This window comes from Nilaparvata lugens, chromosome 3, assembly GCF_014356525.2.
Source record: "Nilaparvata lugens isolate BPH chromosome 3, ASM1435652v1, whole genome shotgun sequence".
Lineage (NCBI taxonomy): Eukaryota > Metazoa > Arthropoda > Insecta > Hemiptera > Delphacidae > Nilaparvata > Nilaparvata lugens.
This window is the reverse complement of record NC_052506.1, coordinates 5,111,840-5,131,249: the sequence shown is the minus strand read 5'-3', so window position 1 is coordinate 5,131,249 and position 19,410 is coordinate 5,111,840. Positions and strand designations below refer to the sequence as shown.

The following is a 19,410-nucleotide window of genomic DNA, read 5'->3' as shown; positions in this document are numbered from 1 at the left end:
ATTGTAAACCTGAAATTGTCAATCATATTTTTCCAAAAGAACAATTCAATATTGAATTCATTTACGGTGATGAATATGAGTTTTTATAACTAATTTATTGTTCTAAGTGGTTGACTAATCCATTCTACAGGCACAGCCTACAGTTTCATACACATAATATTGATTGTATACTGTACTCTTTATTGGCTTAATAGAATTCGCATTATCAGTTTGCATAATTGGCAGAATGGTTGTTATGTCTCTAAACTTGTTTACACAGCACCATAATTACCAGTCTAGACGGTGCAATATTTGCAATAGTGCTGATGGCATTTCCTTGAAATGCATTCCGAATATTGAAAAGACTTCAGAAATCAGAAATAAAAAAGCACTAAACGATTCACTCTCTGTCTAATTATTCCTCTTCTCTTTCTCTATTATAAGTAGAATATCTAGTTCAAGTAAATATTTTAGTTTGCTCTTCGAAATTTCATTTAGTAGTGTAGTGGTTCAGCTTTCGCGTTGTTTGGTCGGTATGGCGTTATGGTTTGGTTGTATGGCGTTATGGTCTTACAAAAAGTGTTCTATTTTGTTATTAATTCAAGTGATATTAATTAACTTGACAGTATTTGACGTAATTAAAGTATGAGCTCTATCCCGTCCTGATGTAGGATAGAAATGCTCTTGTTCTACATAAAAAAGACTCTGATGAGTTATCTTGCTTTCCTCAGTTTTCACTATCATCTAGGATACAGCAAATTTAAGGTAGGACATGGAATATAACAGTTACTCTTAATCTTGAAAACATTTATAGAAATAGAATGTTCAATTTTAATATTATTCCCAAGTATTTTTTTTTTCATTTTAATGATAGCCTCTCCCTCTTTAATCGGCCCTTTTTCATCTACACACACTGTTACTGAACATGTAATTGAGGAGGAACAATTGGTAAAAAAATGAATTAAACTGATTTTTGCCAATCCCGGGATCAGTCCCGGGATCCCGGGATTGATAAAGGATAATCCCGAAATACCGGGATTGGAAATCAGTCCCGGGATTGACATCCCTAAACCAGATATAAAAATATAAACAGATATACAGAAATTGCTCGCTTAATATAATATAGGATATTATGTTGTTATAGGATAATGAAATCGCTCATTTTTCATTGATTAGCTTGTGATTAGTTGAATATCCTACTCAATTCCCATTCGTTGCCGCCATGATAAAAATGAGCTACTCTCTTATTGGTTAGCTTGTGATTGGTTGAATTCTCTATTACTCATCTCTCATTTACCCTACTCTCTGATTGGTTGACGGTATTTGATTGAATCCTCCCTTTGGACTACTATTATGACTACTGAGCTGCTTCTCTCTTATTGGTAATTATCTAGTGATTTATAATTTTATATAAATCATTCACATTTATACATTTTGCGAGATTGGTTTAACGATCCCATGGATTAATTTTCGCAATGCTTGATTAGTTTGTTAGTAAATTAATTCTACATTTCTCTATATTTGATTATAATAAAAAATGTAGAATCTCCATTGCAAGGAATAAGTTCAAATTAAACGCAAAAAATTAACTGGACAATATCAAACAATTGACTTGAAAATATTAATCCTAGGGACTGTTATAATATTAAAGCCGAATTCTAATAATTATTCAATTTTATAATTCACAATTGAAAATTACTTTCCATACCCGTTAGCTTTAAAGCAAGGTCTTCCAACACTTCTGATTATTAAATGCGTTGATTATTGCATGCAGTTCTATTGAATTCAATCCAATCAATTGAATTTGCTACAATCAAGACTACACGGAAACCAATCAACTCACTCAAGTACTTGATTATTGATTGGATAACTTGCTCCATAAACGTCTTTGTCTCATTTCAGCTAGGTTTCCTTCGATTTCCATTGAAGTACGTGCCAGGCTGAGACAGTTTAATTATCAATTAACCATTAAACACGGCAACTATTCCGTCAGTCTATCAATGGCGAGGATATTGCCTCTCCAGTATAGACTCAGACCTCAAAGCGATCAGTTTGTGCAAAGACAATATACGGTCCCAGAAGCTCTGAATTCGATTCATATTTGTCTATAGTTTGAGGCAAGACTAGACTTTGTTATAGACACTGTAGGTTTAATAGACCTGTAGACTGTCTATTACTAGTGACTCTGTCACTAGTGACTAGTCACTAGTCACTAGCGACTCTGTCACTAGAGAACGGAGTTTGGAGAATCAAGCACAACTATGAAATACACCAATTATTCAACTAGTAGTTCTGTGAACAGTAGACGTCGCGCTCAGTAAGTTACATTGACCTGTTGTTTTGTTTTCTCAAAAATTAATAAACAATTTATCAATTTAAAATCCTAAATAAATATAGAGCTTTCTGTCCTATCGTACCGTGACATGTCGTCCCGGAATGTGAGTGTGAGCGCTGTTATCAGATCTGGCTGCAACTGTCCACAACGTTGATGGAAAGATACATTTTCAAGATGTTCGATGTTTTTGAACGGGTAGTATTATAAATAGTCAACTGTCTACTAACGTTGATGGAAAGATACATTTTCAAGATGTTCGATGTTTTTGAACGGGTAGTATTATAGTCCACTAGACAGCTGATTTTATGATAAATAATTATTCTATAGTCTAATTTTCACGGTAATATTGGCGTATGAAGGAGGCTTCTTTTTCCTTGAAATGCAAAATTTCCAAAAACCTTGTATATACGTCGACGCGCAATTATAAAGGAACATACGTGTCAAATTTCATGAAAATCTATTACCATGTTTCGCTGTAAATTCGCAACATATAAACATTTAAACATTAAGAGAAATGCCAAACCGTCGACTGGAATCTTAAGGTGCGTACAGATTTACGCGCCGCGAACATGAGCAATTCACTTTTAATCAGCTGATGCCAAGCTTTTTATATCTATATCTTATACCGTTTCTGTAAAAATACAGATATAGTCAGCTGATTAAAAGTGAATTGCTCATGTTTGCGGCGCGTATATCTGTACACACCTTTAGACCTCACTTCGCTCGGTCAATGAAGCAGACATAGTGGGTGAGATTAAAAGCAGAAGGTTACGGTGGACGGGACACATACTGAGGAAAGAAGAAAGCGCTCTGACAAGCAGTGTACTATAGGAAGGAGACCAGCTGGAAGGCCAAAAACTAGATGGTGGGACCAGGTCCGGAAAGATATGAGGAGGATGGGCCTAAAAGAGGAGGACGTGGGTGACCGAAACTTCTGGAGAGGCTTAGTTGATGAGGCCAAGTACCGACTGAGGTACGAGTCGCCACCGCAGTAAATAAGTAATTAAGTAGACTGTCTATTTGACGCCTATTGAGTGAAACCATTTTTTTTTTTTTTGTATGGGTATGCAATCATTGATAAACTTATTGTTATATCAGCAGAAGATACTTTTAGTTGTTCCATTTCTCCTCAAATTTAATCGATAAACTCTACTGGTCTGCAAATAGGTTGGCAATCTACGAGATCGATATCGTGATACAATTCTTGGAAATCGAGGTAAATCTGATGAAAAAATCGAAATAAATCCAGTATATAAACAATAATGAGGTGAAAAAGTAATAATTGTACAAATATTATCAAAAAATTATCAAAAATTATCAAAATGGTCGAAACTAGTTGTTGAACTATTTTAAAGTTTTTGAAAAATAAAGGGTACTTCAAGATTTGTATATCGTTTTTATTAAATATTGTCAAATCTACTTTTTCACCTCATCATGGGGAAGTTCTACAAAATTTCTGAAAACAGTGTAAATTTTATAAACAATAAAATCACAGACAACAATAAAACATACGAAATATCACCTCTGAAGATATGTAATTTAAACTCTCTCTACTGCCAAAGAAACATAAAAAATTGAAAAAGATAAATAAAAAAAGACCACCACCACGAATCAAAGATGATATATGTTATAATTTTGCATGCACAACCATCAGAATTCTTCAAAAACAATATTGTATCCATCTCATAAAACTTGTGATCAACTTGAATCCCTGGAAAATAAGAATTTGAAAATAAACCACCACAAAAGATATGTAATTTAATTATTATTGAACGAAAATCCCAATTAAATGCTGTTAATTGTCAATATTTGCAGTAGCAGAAGTCTTCGGGGTGATTCTCTTTGTACGAGAGTATTCAATTCATATTTGAAATTTATTATAAATTATTAGGCCTAGCCTATAATATAGGCCCTATATATCAATCAATCAATCAATCAAATTATTCATTGTCACACAACATTAAAATGTTACAACAACGTCATTAATAACACAGAAAACATCAATTTAAAAAATCTATTATAAAGAAATCTTCAACTTTATATAAACATTCATTGACCAGTACTTTTTCAAATATTTACAGTAACTATTAAAGCTCATTCTTTTGATATTTTCAGGCAAAGCGTTATAAAGTTTTATTGACATGTATTGCCAGTTTTTTTGAGAACTTGTAAATTGGCAATACTCGACTCTTATAGATGTGACTATACAAAACGTCTGTGCCAGGGGGCCCAGGGGGCCCACCCCGAAATAATGAGTATGAAGAAAAATCTGTACAGTAATTACAGAAAAAAGTACAGTAATCTAATTTTTGACGGCCTGACTGTAAAGTAAGAAGGGCATTCAGCGCAAATTACCCTCTAAATAGGAGCAGCAAAACTGATATTAAGTATCATGGGGTGTTACTATATTTTCTTCTTCTATCTTCTTCTTCTATATATATAAAAGCGAAATGGCACTCACTCACTGACTGACTGACTCACTCACTCACTCACTCACCCACTCGCTGAACTAAAAATCTACCGGACCAAAAACGTTCAAATTTGGTAGGTATGTTCAGTTGGCCCTTTAGAGGCGCACTAAGAAATCTTTTGGCAATATTTTAACTCTAAGGGTGGTTTTTAAGGGTTTAAAGTTCGTCTTTTAGCATGTATATTCTTCTTATTCTTTTAATTATAAAAAATGTATAATTGAAAAATGTATTCTCTAATTGAAAAATGTCCATACCATATGTTAATATAGAACTATAATCTGGAGAGAGTACCTCTTCGAAACAGTTGTTAACTGGTAACTAAATTAATAATTTTGTCAGGTTGGCATTAAGTTGAGTTGACTTTGTTAGGTTGGCACCAAGTTGAAGATTGAAATGCATTTATCGCGGAAAAATTGATTGGGCACTGCTACCGTACTTCAATCAGAGCTATTCCTGGGGAATATTATTATTACTAGCCGTCAGGCTCGCTTCGCTCGCCATATCCGTTTAGCCAGACGTTTAGTCTGGACCCCCGACTGGATCGTCCTAACATAATATGATAAATATGCTCTCAAATGAAAAATGATCTCATTTTTGGATGATCCAGTCAGGGGTCCAGGGGGCGGAGCCCCCCTGGCTAGACGGATATGGCGAGCGAAGCGAGCTTGACGGCTAGTTTACTATATTACAGCATTTAATTTGGATTTTCGTTTATTAATAATTATTATTAAATTCATTAGCATTTGAATAATTGCAATATCTCAGTAATTTCCATTCATCAAAATCAGATGTAACCAATAGCAAGCCAGCAAACATGTTGGCCAACTTCAGAAAAGTAGGCCTACAGCTACAAGAGTTGACCATGTTCAGATTTGACCGACGGAGTTTTGATCAATCCCGAGGTTGGTGGAACAGTTGTAAGTTTGAACGAGTGATCAAATTTTGGCTATGGTCTAATTGACCATGGCTAGGCTATATTTGATCAAGGTTGGTGAAACCGGGCATTACTGTTTATAACATGGATCCCAGACTATTTCTTTAAAGGGTAGTTATTACCTTGATCCCCTAGCAGCCATGATACTGTTGTAAGCCACCTGGGTGTACTGCTGCATGTGCTTGGGTATGGAGTGACAGGCCAACCACGTTTGGCGAGTGTGGTTGTTGGGTGGCCGGAACTGGTCGCACGGCTCCACCATTTTGCCGAATGCCTTCGTTCGCTCGGGTCGCCTCTCCGCCCACATGTCCCACTCTAGCTGCCGTTGCAACTGGTTCAGCAGTGTTTTCTGACAAAGTAGATTACTCAAATTATTCAAACAAAATTATAAATGAGGGGCGTTCACATTAGTCAAGTTCCCTTGAATTGAAGTTTTCTTGACGTTTGTTAATATAGATAAGGGGCGTTTACATCAGACCAGTTTCCTTGAATTCAAGTAGTTTTCTTAACGTTTGTATGAAATGAATGGATGAATTTATTTGCCAAAAACAAAATACAAAAAAGCTTTACAAAAAATAAATATATGCTACTGCACTTAACTAAAACACATACATAAAAATTAGGGAACTATTAATAATAATAATAAAATTTGGCTCTACAGGCAAAAGTAGCACTTGAGCGCCAGCAGTGAGTTCAATTAAAAAGTAATTATATAATATTATGTACATGTACAAGAACAAAATAGTACTAGTTGAAAAAGTTGAGTTTCTATTAAACAAAATTAACAGAAATAGAATAAAAATAATATAAGAATAGAAAGAACATTGACAATAAAAAGCAATCAAGTAGTATTGATATAGATGTTTGCTCTCACCCATTTATCAATTTCATTTTTCAGTTTTTTTCTGAGAAAGGACTGGTAATAAAATGAATTTTATTTGCAAAGAATTCCATGAAATACTGAAGCTGATGTTTATTGACAGTCAATAGTAAATCTTATAAGTTGTTCACTGTTGGGCGTAAATCGTGTGGGTTCGCATTAAACGTGAGGCTTTCTCTATTTTAATTGATATGGGAAATAATTATGCTCTTGACAAACACTTGCCGTATTGTTGGTACCCCAAACTCCACAAACAAATTCCTGCTGGGACACAATCTTGGTCTTCCAAGGGCTGCCCTGATTATGTGCTTTTGCAAAACCAATATCCTATTGAAAAGAGTGTCAAAAGTGCCTCCCCAAATTTCTATACCATACTGGAATAGAGAATGTGCATAAGCATGATAGATTATTTTTATTATGTTTATGTCATTTATTGAATTTATCCTATAAAATACAAATGGCAGGTATTTCAATTTTTGATAGTAGGTGGTTCAAGTGAAAATTCCATTTTAAGTGCTGGTTATCAACTAATATCCCCAAGTATATTATAGATTCAACTTTTTCTATTGCTTGGCATAATATATCAGTGCATGTAACGGAGTCTACTTTATGGATATGCATCTTTATGTTTAGTTCAGATGGTGGCTCACCCGTCCTTGTTGGAGGAAAAGCAATGTAATTTGTTTTATTCAGATGGATGTATTTCTTAAACGAAAATCCAAAGTCAAATTAAGGTGATATGAAGAAGATGTCGTCAGTTCCACATAATTTATTTGAGCCAAACTAAATTTTCAATACACTTAGAGCATCAATGGTCTATTTTAGTTAGACTCAGTCTTAAGTGCATTGAAACTTCAGTTTGGCTCATATAAATTACTAGAACTGGCATCTTTTTCATTTCACCTTAATATAAAGAAATTCCACGATATCTCTGTTAAAAAGTAAAATCCTGTAAACCACCCCGAAGACTTCTGCTACTGTAAAATAATATTGACATCTGGATGAACAGCTTGATGGAAATTCAATTGAAGCTACTATCCAAAATTAGTTGAGAACAAATGCAATTAGGATACTTATCAATTTCCATCTGTATAATGGCTGGCTGCACTGGGGTATAAAATAAGTGCTGCTACCCTCGCAAATCAGGCGGTACCGGGTTTCATTCCCGGGCTGGCAAATAATTTTTGGGTATAGTAGCTCTCATTGTATTTCCATTTAGCTGTTCACCCAGTAGTTAATTAATTCTGGTAGCAGAAATACAAATGTCTATTCTCACTAATTACATGAGATTACCTCTCAAATAAAACTGACTTTTCTCATTCATATAGCTGTTGTTTTTTCAATTAAAAATGACTATACTCAAGGTACCTAGAATACATTGACTATACTTAAATACAACTGATATCTTTTTAAATTAGCTTGATACATTCTTAAATAAATTTGAAAAAGGTGTAGATATTTATTATTCAATCTGGAAATTGAACAATCTACAACACTAATCTCATAGATTGGTCATATATGGTACCTATATAGGCAAACCGGTATATGTATTCTCAATCATGCTTGTTTTAATCTGAAGCTGTAATTAAGCTTTAATCTGTTGTAAGAATGCAATTATTTATAAATAAAAATATTAATCCGACTACCCTTATAAATTATTTTGCCACTACATGTTTCGGCTACTAATGCCATTTGAAAATAAAGCGAATACAAAATAAATACAAATGATATTGTAACCGGTGGAGGTATTTATAACCCTACCCCATACCTGACATCATTTCTGTAACCGGAGATATCTTTGTCTCTATCTGATCAATTTTCCAAAATATAAAATATATAAAAATACATGTGGTTTGATAGACATTCTTGCAGTTTATACCACCGCTGCGCACCAATGTAAACGGAGGGGGTGTTTCTTTTCTTCTATAATATTTGCTAAAGTTTACTGCTATCAAATCATCTACCGGTACTTGAATCCTTGATTAGTTGGGAGCTTTTAGTGGATTCGTTCATTCAAATGCACAGATTATCATCATTATCTAATTGTCACCTATTTTAGCAACTATAGTAACTACGAGCCAGGAACTTCAATTAAAAATACTAATATAATTTAACTTCAGGTTTATTGAACTCTAAGTAGGTAGAACGAATTAATAAAAGTCAGGTAACATGTCAAATTTTCAAACAGAACAAAGTTATTCAGCAATCGATTCAGGTCAAGAAGACGCATACCGTTCTCAATTTTTAATCTATACATTTTGGGAACCTGCTAACTTGCTGCATTTAAATTTGGGCCTCGGTCATTCTATGAATTTAAATTTTGAGCTTAATAAGAAAAACAACAAAAGTTTGGCACTCACCATTTTAACAATATTCAAACTTGGACTCTTCAGAAACACTCACATACGCTTTAATAAAACTCACTATACTTGAACTCACACGAACAAATAATTTCCTGATTCTACTCCTACTAACTCTATAAAATTTGGTTTCCTATTCAACTAGATACAAATTACTGATAACTGAAAACATAACAATTTGTCCCTCTGAATGGGAAATGGGCCCATTCAGAGGACCGAGGCTCGCACACTGTTACATGTTTTCCCAGTTACGTCTCAATTCGAACTGAGGCCTTTTCACTGAAAATTATTCCCCCTCCACAAGCGTTGAGCATAACTTCCAGTGGAAAAGCCAAAGCTGCAAAAAGGTCAATGGTCGTACAATTCCCAAATACAGTAGCTTTTTTGACAAGAAATTGAAACTGTATTTGAAAATGTACGAAAATTGCTTTAATTTCGACAACTAAGCAACAAGTTAGCAAATTCAAACAAGACAGAGTAATTCTCAGACTAAAACGCAGGGTTCAACATGCAGTAAAAATCAAAGTTCATTCAATTTCAAAAACCTGAAAAATAATATAAGATACACAAAAACAACTACAATACTACCCTCTCAATATCACACTATTACAAAATTATTTGTGTAAATGTTATTGTAAAAAACGTAATCATTTGTACCAACCTCTGGCAAATTGAGTTTCTCAGCAACCAGATCCGGTATGAAGGTGCGTTCTTCGCAGATTGTCCTGATGGACGCCGATGTCGGATTGACTATGCCAATCTGGAACAGCTCCTTCAGACTTTTCTCGTCCAGATTCGGCGTCCTGCCTCCCAGACCTCGCAGCCATTTGCAGAATCGGGATGCCACCTGAAAAGTTCAAGGAAAAATTGAGTATTCTCCCAATATAATATTCAATTTTGAAATTCTTTCCAAAGAATGGACATGGATATGTCCAAAGCTCCGCCAATTTATGTAGATGCATTACAATATTATTTTGTATAGTTATTCTTGAAAAGTTCAAGGAAAAATTGAGTATTCTCCCAATATAATATTCAATTCTAATATTCTTTCCAAAGAATGGACATTGATATGTCCAAAGCTCCGCCAATTTATGTAGATGCATTACAATATTATTTTGTATAGTTATTCTTGAAAAGTTCAAGGAAAGATTGAGTATTCTCCCAATATAATATTCAATTCTAATATTCTTTCCAAAGAATGGACATTGATATGTCCAAAGCTCCGCCAATTTATGTAGATGCATTACAATATTATTTTGTATAGTTATTCTTGAAAAGTACAAGGAAAAATTGAGTACTCTCCCAATATGATATTCAATTTTAATATTCTTCCCAAAGAATGGACATTGATATATCCAAAGCTCCGCCAATTTATGTAGATGCATTACAATATTATTTTGTATAGTTATTCTTGAAAAGTTCAAGGAAAAATTGAGTATTCTCCCAATATAATATTCAATTTTAATATTCTTCCCAAATAATGGACATTGATATATCCAAAGCTCCGCCAATTTATGTAGATGCATTACAATATTATTTTGTATAGTTATTCTTGAAAAGTTCTAGGAAAAATTGAGTACTCTCCCAATATAATATTCAATTTTAATATTCTTTCCAAAGAATGGACATTGATATGTCCAAAGCTCCGCCAATTTATGTAGATGCATTACAATATTATTTGGTATAGTTATTCTTGAAAAGTTCAAGGAAAAATTGAGTATTCTCCCAATATAATATTCAATTTTAATATTCTTTCCAAAGAATTGACATTGATATGTCCAAAGCTCCGCCAATTTATGTAGATGCATTACAATATTATTTTGTATAGTTATTCCAAATTGATTTCTTTTATATCATTGTACAGTTCAATAATTATTTTCTTAGTTTATGCTATGTAAATTCATTTAAAACTTTGTTGTATTGTAAGCTATTGTATGAGTGTATATAAGCCAGTATATATTGTAATCTACATAAATAAAGTACTCAATCAATCAATATAAACCCAATTCCAATAAATTATGCCATGTCACTACAGATACCACAGTTGGTATCGGATGGACGTGTTAATTTGTCAGTCCCGGCTGAATATGGCAGTCATAAATAAAATATTCGAGTTTGAATTTGAAAAAGTGTGTCAAACTAACCATATCTTCAATGAAAGCTGCTCTAATTGCCAGAGGCATTTTATTCAGGTCTTTGGACGTCTTATTAGCTGGAGGTCTCCAAACTGCTACTTTTTCCTCAGCACCATTGATGAAATTTAATACCATGATTTGTTTTTGTGACTGTTTATACTCTTCCCTGAAAAAATAAATTATTTTTCGTTCATACATTTGTACAAACAATTAAAATTAGAATGATTAGAAAAACTGACGAGCCCTTTACTATTTCTCTTCCAAACTTAGATTGAAACAGTTCGAAATAGTTTTTAAATTAATTATTATTTCATGGCTTTCACATGATATAATTATGTTCGCTTATTTGAACATATATACACCATTCACATTTACAAGCAATTGGAGCAAATAATACTCATACTAATACAATAATACTCAAATAATATTCATTTATTTATCATGAATAGCAATATATACAATACTGACAATAATTGTCATACATAACCATGTCAAAGATACATAACAAATCACTGACATTTATAATCATTGAAAAAATTATAGAATATACAAATAATCATTCAAATTTATAACATAGCTTCCTTTCAGAGAAATTTACAGACAATAGTAATTCAACCTGTATTATAATAATTTACTTTCTTCACTGTAAGTACCTACTTGATACTCATTCAACTCTGACACAGCCTTATACAACTTTGAAACTTATAATATTATCTATTAACCTTTCGGCAGTCGCGCTGTTGTAAAAAGTAAAACAGTGTCAGTTTTTTTGCTGCACAAAACTATTGAATGGGGTGGTGTCAGTGAATGAGTCACCTATATGCATTCCAAAACTTCCCCCCATCACTCCACTGAGTTGCAGTATCAACCGAGCAATGGTTCAGTCTTTAGGTGCCATTTAGTCGCGACAGTGCATAAGTCGCACTGAGCATAAGATAGGGAAAGACTGTATACGAACCAATAACACAGAATTGATGGCTTTGCTTGATGTACCTTATTGGACTATGAAATGGTAATCATCCAAATGTTCACAGGCGTAAAATAATCCAAGAAGATGTAAAAAGTAATTATACAATTATTAATTGATATGTTTTGACAGTAAACAGAGTACATAGGGTAATACTTGAAAAATTGGATGTTGTGAAAAATACAACACGCGACTGCTCGTGTGATTGAGTAGGGCGCGACTACCGGAAGGTTGAGTAACTTGGTCAACTTATTTATTTTTACTAAAATAACTTTTAACAACAAAGTTTTGAAAAAGGCTTGCAATAGTATTAGAAAGGCTATAGTTAAATATGTTTTTTTTTTGAAAATTATTGAATTGACGAATTCAAGTTGTGAATCATATCACTTGAATCATGGGACCATGATTGTTACTTGGTTGAAATCCTATATCCTAGATATCTATGACTGTAGTTAATATAACTAGCTAAGTGAAATTAACTAGCTCGATTCATATTTTAACAGAGATCCCACAATATTAATGTGAACTCTGATAATCTTATAAATTTCAAAGTATTGCAAATATTTGAAGAAATGCATTAGACTCCAAATCGAGTTTTACATAGGGTCTGACTATTTTGGAACATAGGGGTTTCACCTCAAAATTTATGTAATGGCTATTGTGGATTTTTTCATGAAATGTACTGAATTGTGCGAATATTTTTGGATAAGGCTATCTCAATATAACCATTGAAGGTATGAAATTAAAACCACTTGCATATTGAGCTACAAATGGAATTTTATATAAAATATAAATTTATTTTTTATTGACCGAGCGAAGTGAGGTCTAAGATTCAAGTCGACGTTTTGGCATTTCTTTTAATGTTTAAATGTTTATATGTTGCCCATTTACGGCGAAACGCAGTAATAGAATTTCATGATCGAAATTTGACAGATATGTTCCTTTTTAAATTGCGCGTCGACGTATATACAAGGTTTTTGGAAATTTTGCATCTCAAGGATAATATTAAAGCAAAAATGAGCCTCCTTCATACGCCAATATTACAGTAAAAATCAGACTATGGAATTATTCATCATAAATCAGCTGACAAGTGATTACACAGATGTGTGGAGAAGCCAGTCTTTTACTGTATTTGTATAGGGTCTATAGTTTTATTGAAAGACCTGAAGAGGTATGCATCTTTAAGCTGTGTTTACACCAAAGTTATTAACGAAATGTTAATAACTTAATCCTTATAGATTCTATTAGATTGAACGGAAGTTGACAAACACACATCATGTGTATGATAAGTTATGTACAATCTAATTTAATCTATAAATTTGTCCATTTTAGAACATATTGGTGCTATCAAAGAATTATTTAGTGGATGGTTATCGAGTGGTTTATATGGGTTCATTTCATTCAGAAACAGTAGAAATTTTACAAGTAAAATAATCCGTTAAGCAAAAAAATTTGTACAGATCCATACCTGGTTGTAAAATAATTGTTAAGCAATAAAACGTGTACAGATCCATACCTGGTTCGGATATCACTTTCGTCCAGATTGATAATCTGTAAATAATCCGTTAAGCAAAAAAATTTGTACAGATCCATACCTGGTTGTAAAATAATTGTTAAGCAATAAAACGTGTACAGATCCATACCTGGTTCGGATATCACTTTCGTCCAGATTGATAATCTGTAAATAATCCGTTAAGCAAAAAAAGTTGTACAGATCCATACCTGGTTGTAAAATAATCGTTAAGCAATAAAACCTGTTTAGTTCCATACCTGGTTCGGATATCACTTTCGTCCAGATTGACAACCACATCCCAAGGTGCGTCGCTCTTCTCGTCCGATTCGGCGATTTCGGAAAGAAAGTCCACATTGGTGACATCCGAAGCAAACGACACAGTGCTGCGGCGATGACTGTTGTCGCTAGTGCGACTGAGTGGCTTATTGTCACTCGTGCGACTGAGTCGCATGTCGCTCGAGTGACTGAGTCGCATGTCGCTCGAGTGACTGTGTAGTCGCGTCAGCGAGGGTGGAGTGTCGCGTCGCGACCAGCGACTGTTGTTCATGAGTGACGCGTGACTGCGGATTGAACGGACCGAGTGTCGTTCTGAACTGTGCTGCAAATAGAACAGATTATCATGAAAGTTGAACAAGTGATTGATTGATTGATTGAGTATTTTATTTATGTAGATTACAATATACTGGCTTATACACTTATATACAATAGCTTACAATACAGCAAAATTATAGATGAATTTACATAATATAGACTAAGAAAATAATTATTGAACTGTATATGATATGAAAAAGTAATTTGTAATATAATAACTATAGATATTATATTGTTATGCATCTACATAAATTGACGAAGCTTTGGACATATCAATGTCCATTCTTCGGAAAGAATATTAAAAATATCCTTCCCACTAACTCTCTACCACTAACTCTCTACCAAGTGAAGGAGACTCTTAGACTAACATACTTTTTTAACTGTGTCAACACCTTAATATGGAAGAAAAAACACAAGGATAACCTTATATTACATTTATTTACCAATGTTTTTTAAATCAATGACATTTGTATCGTACATAAATCCTGTACTATTAAACGAGCAATTTCTGTTTATATGTTCCGATGTTCATATGTTTGTATTTCACCGGATCTCGAAAACGGCTCTAACGATTCTCTCGAAATTCAAAACATACTAGGTTTATAATATAAAAATTCGATTGCACTAGGTCTCATCCCTGGGAAAACTTGCTGAAGGACATTAAAAGGATAATTATTATACATCTTTGGAGAAACAGCTGATAATAATTACTTCGTCGTCTGTTGATGATGGAAGTGGGTGCTGAGCGAGTTCATGTGTGTGGGACTGTGTCAAAATTGTGATTCAGCTGTTGAACTCTTGTAATCATTCAATCAGGTACTTAGTGCTGGTTGCAAAAAAGCCGGGTTATTTTTAATCCTGATTAATTCCAGTAGAATAATATTTTTGAAATGGTCTTCTCTGATTTGGTTTACATGAAGTTAATCAGGATTAAAATTTAACCCGCTTTTGTGCAGCCGGGCCTTTGTGAGGAAAATTTTCGCATTCCTCTGGGAATTAATCTCAATTCAATGTGATTGGATAGAACATTTCTGTATGAATTATGAATATTATTATAATTTATTCTTTCGGAATACATTTTTTATGCTTTTGTACTCCAGAGCGAAGCTCGGACCCCGATATTGATATATAAAATGCATATCTCTTATATGTCTCAGCTTCCTTCTATTTTCTACGCTATACCTTCACCTCTCCAATATGTTTCCACATTTGTATACATAGACCTTCATTATTTTTAACACTCCCTGTTACATTACCGTCTCCATCTGATACACTCTACCTTCTCCGCTCCAATATGTTTTTATCCATCTATGACTGGATATATTTCGCCAACTTAAGACTAATTAAGTCCAAGATCCTTTCTCGAGGAACGAAATTGAGAATTTACAAAACCCTTATTAAACCAGTGACCTACGGCGCAGAGGCATGGACATTAAATGTTAAAGAAATAAATGTGCTGCGCATCATCGAAAGAAAGGTTATAAGAAGAGTGTTGGGACCAGTGAGAAAAGCGGAAGGTTGGCGAGCAAGGAGTAACGCAGAGGTGAACGTGTTCCTGAATGGAGAAGATATTGTGCGTTTCATCAAAGCGCAAAGAAAAAAGGTGTCTTGGTCACGTGACAAGAATGGGAATAGACAGGTTACCCAACAGCTTGATGAACGCACAAATGATGGGGATTAGAAAGCGTGGGAGACCAAGGAAGATGTGGCTACGGGATGTGGAGGAGGACTTGCATATCATGGGAGTGCGGTCGTGGAGGAGAAAGGCAGGAAACAGAGAAGCTTGGAGGCAAATCATGAGGAGGCCAAGGTTCACACCGGACTGTAGAGCCAGCGAAAATAAGTAAGTATGACTGGATATATATTAATAGATGAATATATATATAGTAGTTTAATATAATAATGGATTGAAAACTCAGCATCGATTGTGTTGTCAAAATATTAGTCCGACATACAGCAACTTAAGTACAATGCACTCAGTAAAATTTTCAGGTATATTTATTCAGAGTAATTTGAAGTGGCATCATCTTGTAGAGTACACTATTCCAAAAGTTACCAAAGGTATTTTTATGTTAAGAAAGTTGAAGGAAATAGTATCTTTGAACATATTATTAAATGTTTATTATAGTTTTGTTCATTCTCAACTTCTTTATGGCACTATATTATGGGCGAATGGCAGCCATTCTCAATCTTTATTTGTATTACAAAAAAGAGCAATTAGAACAATTTGTAATGTGCCTCCTTTAGCTCACTGTAAACCGTTGTTCATTAAATTGGGAGTCATGAGCTTACCTTGTATTTTTATGTTTAATTGTCTGCTTTTTGTAAAGTCAAATCTATTATTCTCAACTCATTACAACATTCATTCTTATAACACAAGGAATAAATCGGATCTGAGGAATGAGTACTGCTCTTACAAATTCAGCCATATGAGTTTTAAGGCCTTTTCAATAAAGTTTTATAACCATTTACCACCAAATGTTCGAGGTTTGACGCTCAGGGAATTTAAACTAAGAATTAAGATTTTTTACAAAAAAATTGTTTTTATAGTGTGGATGAATAAATCAATGTAATAAATAAATCAATAAAATGAATCAATGTCATGGAATCTATCTAGATTTTTTTGGTAATTGCTATTTTTGAATGATCTCTAATATAGTTGGTAATATTGACGTGGCCAATACAAATTATAAAGTGTTTGTATGTGGCAATAAATTGATTTGATTTGATATTAATATATCCAGTATTACGTGCTTTAATAGAAAACATAATAAAATTTCGCAAATTTGGCTACAAATTTTGAAATTTTGGCTACCCGCGGATATTTTGTCCAAAGTCTTAACTTATCCTATACTTCTTGTTTAGTACTTTCCTAGTACTCGCTGGTGAAGGAGAAACAACAACAAGCTCATATATCATCTATTTAAAAAATGAGATTCTATTTTCAAACACTGTAAGCACTGATTGAATGTAAATCATTCATGCTATCCATAAGGAGTTCTGACAATAAGCAGTGAATACTACTGTAGAAATAAGAAATAATGTTATTTATGATTAATGGTGACGTGAAAAGTATGACCATAAATCACCAATTAACTTTTTATACATGGTAACATAGAATGTTTACAATAGTAAACATGTATACAGTATAAGTAAATGGAATAGATTGATTTTGATTGTTCAGACTCACCATATTTTCCCTCTTAGTTGAAGTTCCAAAATTTATAGTGTTCAAAAATCAATCAAATTCCTAAAAAAAGAAAAATTTGTTCAAAATGTTAAAAGTATTTACTGTTATATAACTAAACAATATATTTGATGAACTCAAGTATGAAATGACCTGAATAATAATTGTTTTTATTAATATTTACTGTGATAAGCCATGATAAAAATAAACTGGAAGCCGATTGCACAAAGGCCAGTAAAATTTTAATCGTGTTCAATCACACGAGTACCAATTAGAAAAGCCCTCTTTTCAAAAAAGCCTTCTCTGATTGGGTCTCGTAAAATTAATAACGATTAAAATTCAACCACCTATTGTGCGACCGGGCCTTACAATATTATCTTGATATTTTTATACATTCATTTAAAACTTTTACTCACTAATTTTTAAAAATCTATTGGTTTTTTGTTGATACTGATATACAAATAACAATGCTGTATGTTGGGAAAACCAAACATTGGTTAATGTTTGTTTGTGAAGAACACAAATTAATGTACCCATTTCTCAGTGGTCTATATTGATTAATAATCTTGGATTACTGAAATAAGATGCTTGTATCAAAGACAAGGAAATTTCATGATGAAAAATTATTATGTCAATGATGTACGGTACCGTGGTTAAGATATCCATGAATAGATTTCCCAAGAATAAAGAAAAATACAACTTTTAAATGAGGCTTCAATCTTCAATCTTCATTTGTAGAACCATTAACCAGCCAGATGAGCTGGGTTGGTCATCACGTCAAAAATACAATATCACACAGAAAGTTTTTGACAACACTGTCACGTCAAAAAATAAAACATAATGGCATAGATGGCTAAACACGGTGATGGCCACTAAAATGTCAACTGTAGACTCCTGAAAAAATTCACTCAAGGAGTAGTATGGTCTGGCACGCAGCCAGGACTTGAGTCTCCCCTTAAACTCACTGTCACTCAATGAAAATAGATTGGTAAAATATATTATTTTATAAAAAAAATGAGGCTAGCACTTTACAGAAAAAACATGATTATCCATTACACAGTCAAAAATATTTTATAAACGATGAGACCATGACAAGATAGGCCTATTTGAAAAAAAATTAACAGAGGTAGAAGTATTACTTACCGGTACTTATTCATGATGTAATCAGAAAAATGATTGCAGATTTCAATTCTAATAAAATAAAATGGTATAAATAAGCTAGATAATTCAATACTAATATGGTCGTTTTAAGAAATAGAATAGGATATAGTTTATATTTATTGATTGTAAAACATTAGCCTATATTTATCAGTCTAGATTTATAGGAATGAACTCATAAACTACTTCTATCTATTACGGTATATTAAACGAGCTGGAATAAAGTAAGCTATAATTATTGTATCTCAAATCTGTTGAAAATTTATTAACACTTCCATATTATTGCTGTAAGCAAACCCAATGAATTGATAATTTATAAATAATATGTTTACGTTACCTGTAATATATTGAGCTCAACTTGAATTCGATTTATGCTTATTGCATTTTTATAAATAACTTGAATTAAACAAATTTTATTATCAGAAATATTGACAATAACTATGAAATATCAAAAATATCAACAAACAACATTCTCCTTCATTTTGAATTGCCGATAAAAATGAAATGTCAAAAGACTACTGCTGCCAACATGACCACATTTTCAAACAATTCAAACATAACATAGTTTATATCCTATGGAAAATCAATTTTTCTTAAAAATTAACTCAGAATTGAATTGGAAATATTTTGAAATAAAATTGTTCTGTTAATCACTTTAATAATAATCCACGGCTATAACCTCTAGCCCAACCGTTGAAAAAAATTTTCAAGAAGTAATATATTAATCATGCCATGTACGACAGATTTTTCTTGATTCTTATTTCATAATAATTTTATAAAGTTAATTCATTGAATAAATATTTAAATCTGGGTGAAAAAGTTTAAGATATTTAGTTATATGAATGTTGGCAATGCTGAATGCAACATTTATCAGCTGTGTTTCTTGCTTTGCTCAGACCT

The 19,410-nt window shown here is 33.0% G+C and overlaps 1 protein-coding gene across 1 annotated transcript; it reads right to left on the bottom strand.

Annotated features, from left to right (window-relative positions):
• Positions 1-3,700: 3,700 nt before the first annotated feature.
• On the bottom strand, positions 3,701-17,421 carry LOC111054543. Its single transcript, XM_039422656.1, has 6 exons — positions 17,356-17,421; positions 13,832-14,172; positions 11,104-11,260; positions 9,621-9,806; positions 5,842-6,068; positions 3,701-4,025 (listed from the first exon to the last, which is right to left on the bottom strand). Exons 1-6 carry the CDS (start codon positions 17,356-17,358, stop codon positions 4,013-4,015), a joined length of 927 nt encoding a protein of 308 aa, XP_039278590.1. The 5' UTR covers positions 17,359-17,421; the 3' UTR covers positions 3,701-4,012.
• Positions 17,422-19,410: the final 1,989 nt, after the last annotated feature.

What these genes read in the sequence shown, in the direction of transcription:
- LOC111054543 (XM_039422656.1), bottom strand. An exon ending in GAAAGTGATATCCGAACCAG is followed by an intron (nt 11,261 to 13,831) that starts GTATGGAACTAA and finishes TTATTTTTTCAG; the next exon opens with GGAAGAGTATAAACAGTCAC. An exon ending in AGAAACTCAATTTGCCAGAG is followed by an intron (nt 6,069 to 9,620) that starts GTTGGTACAAAT and finishes CTACTTTGTCAG; the next exon opens with AAAACACTGCTGAACCAGTT.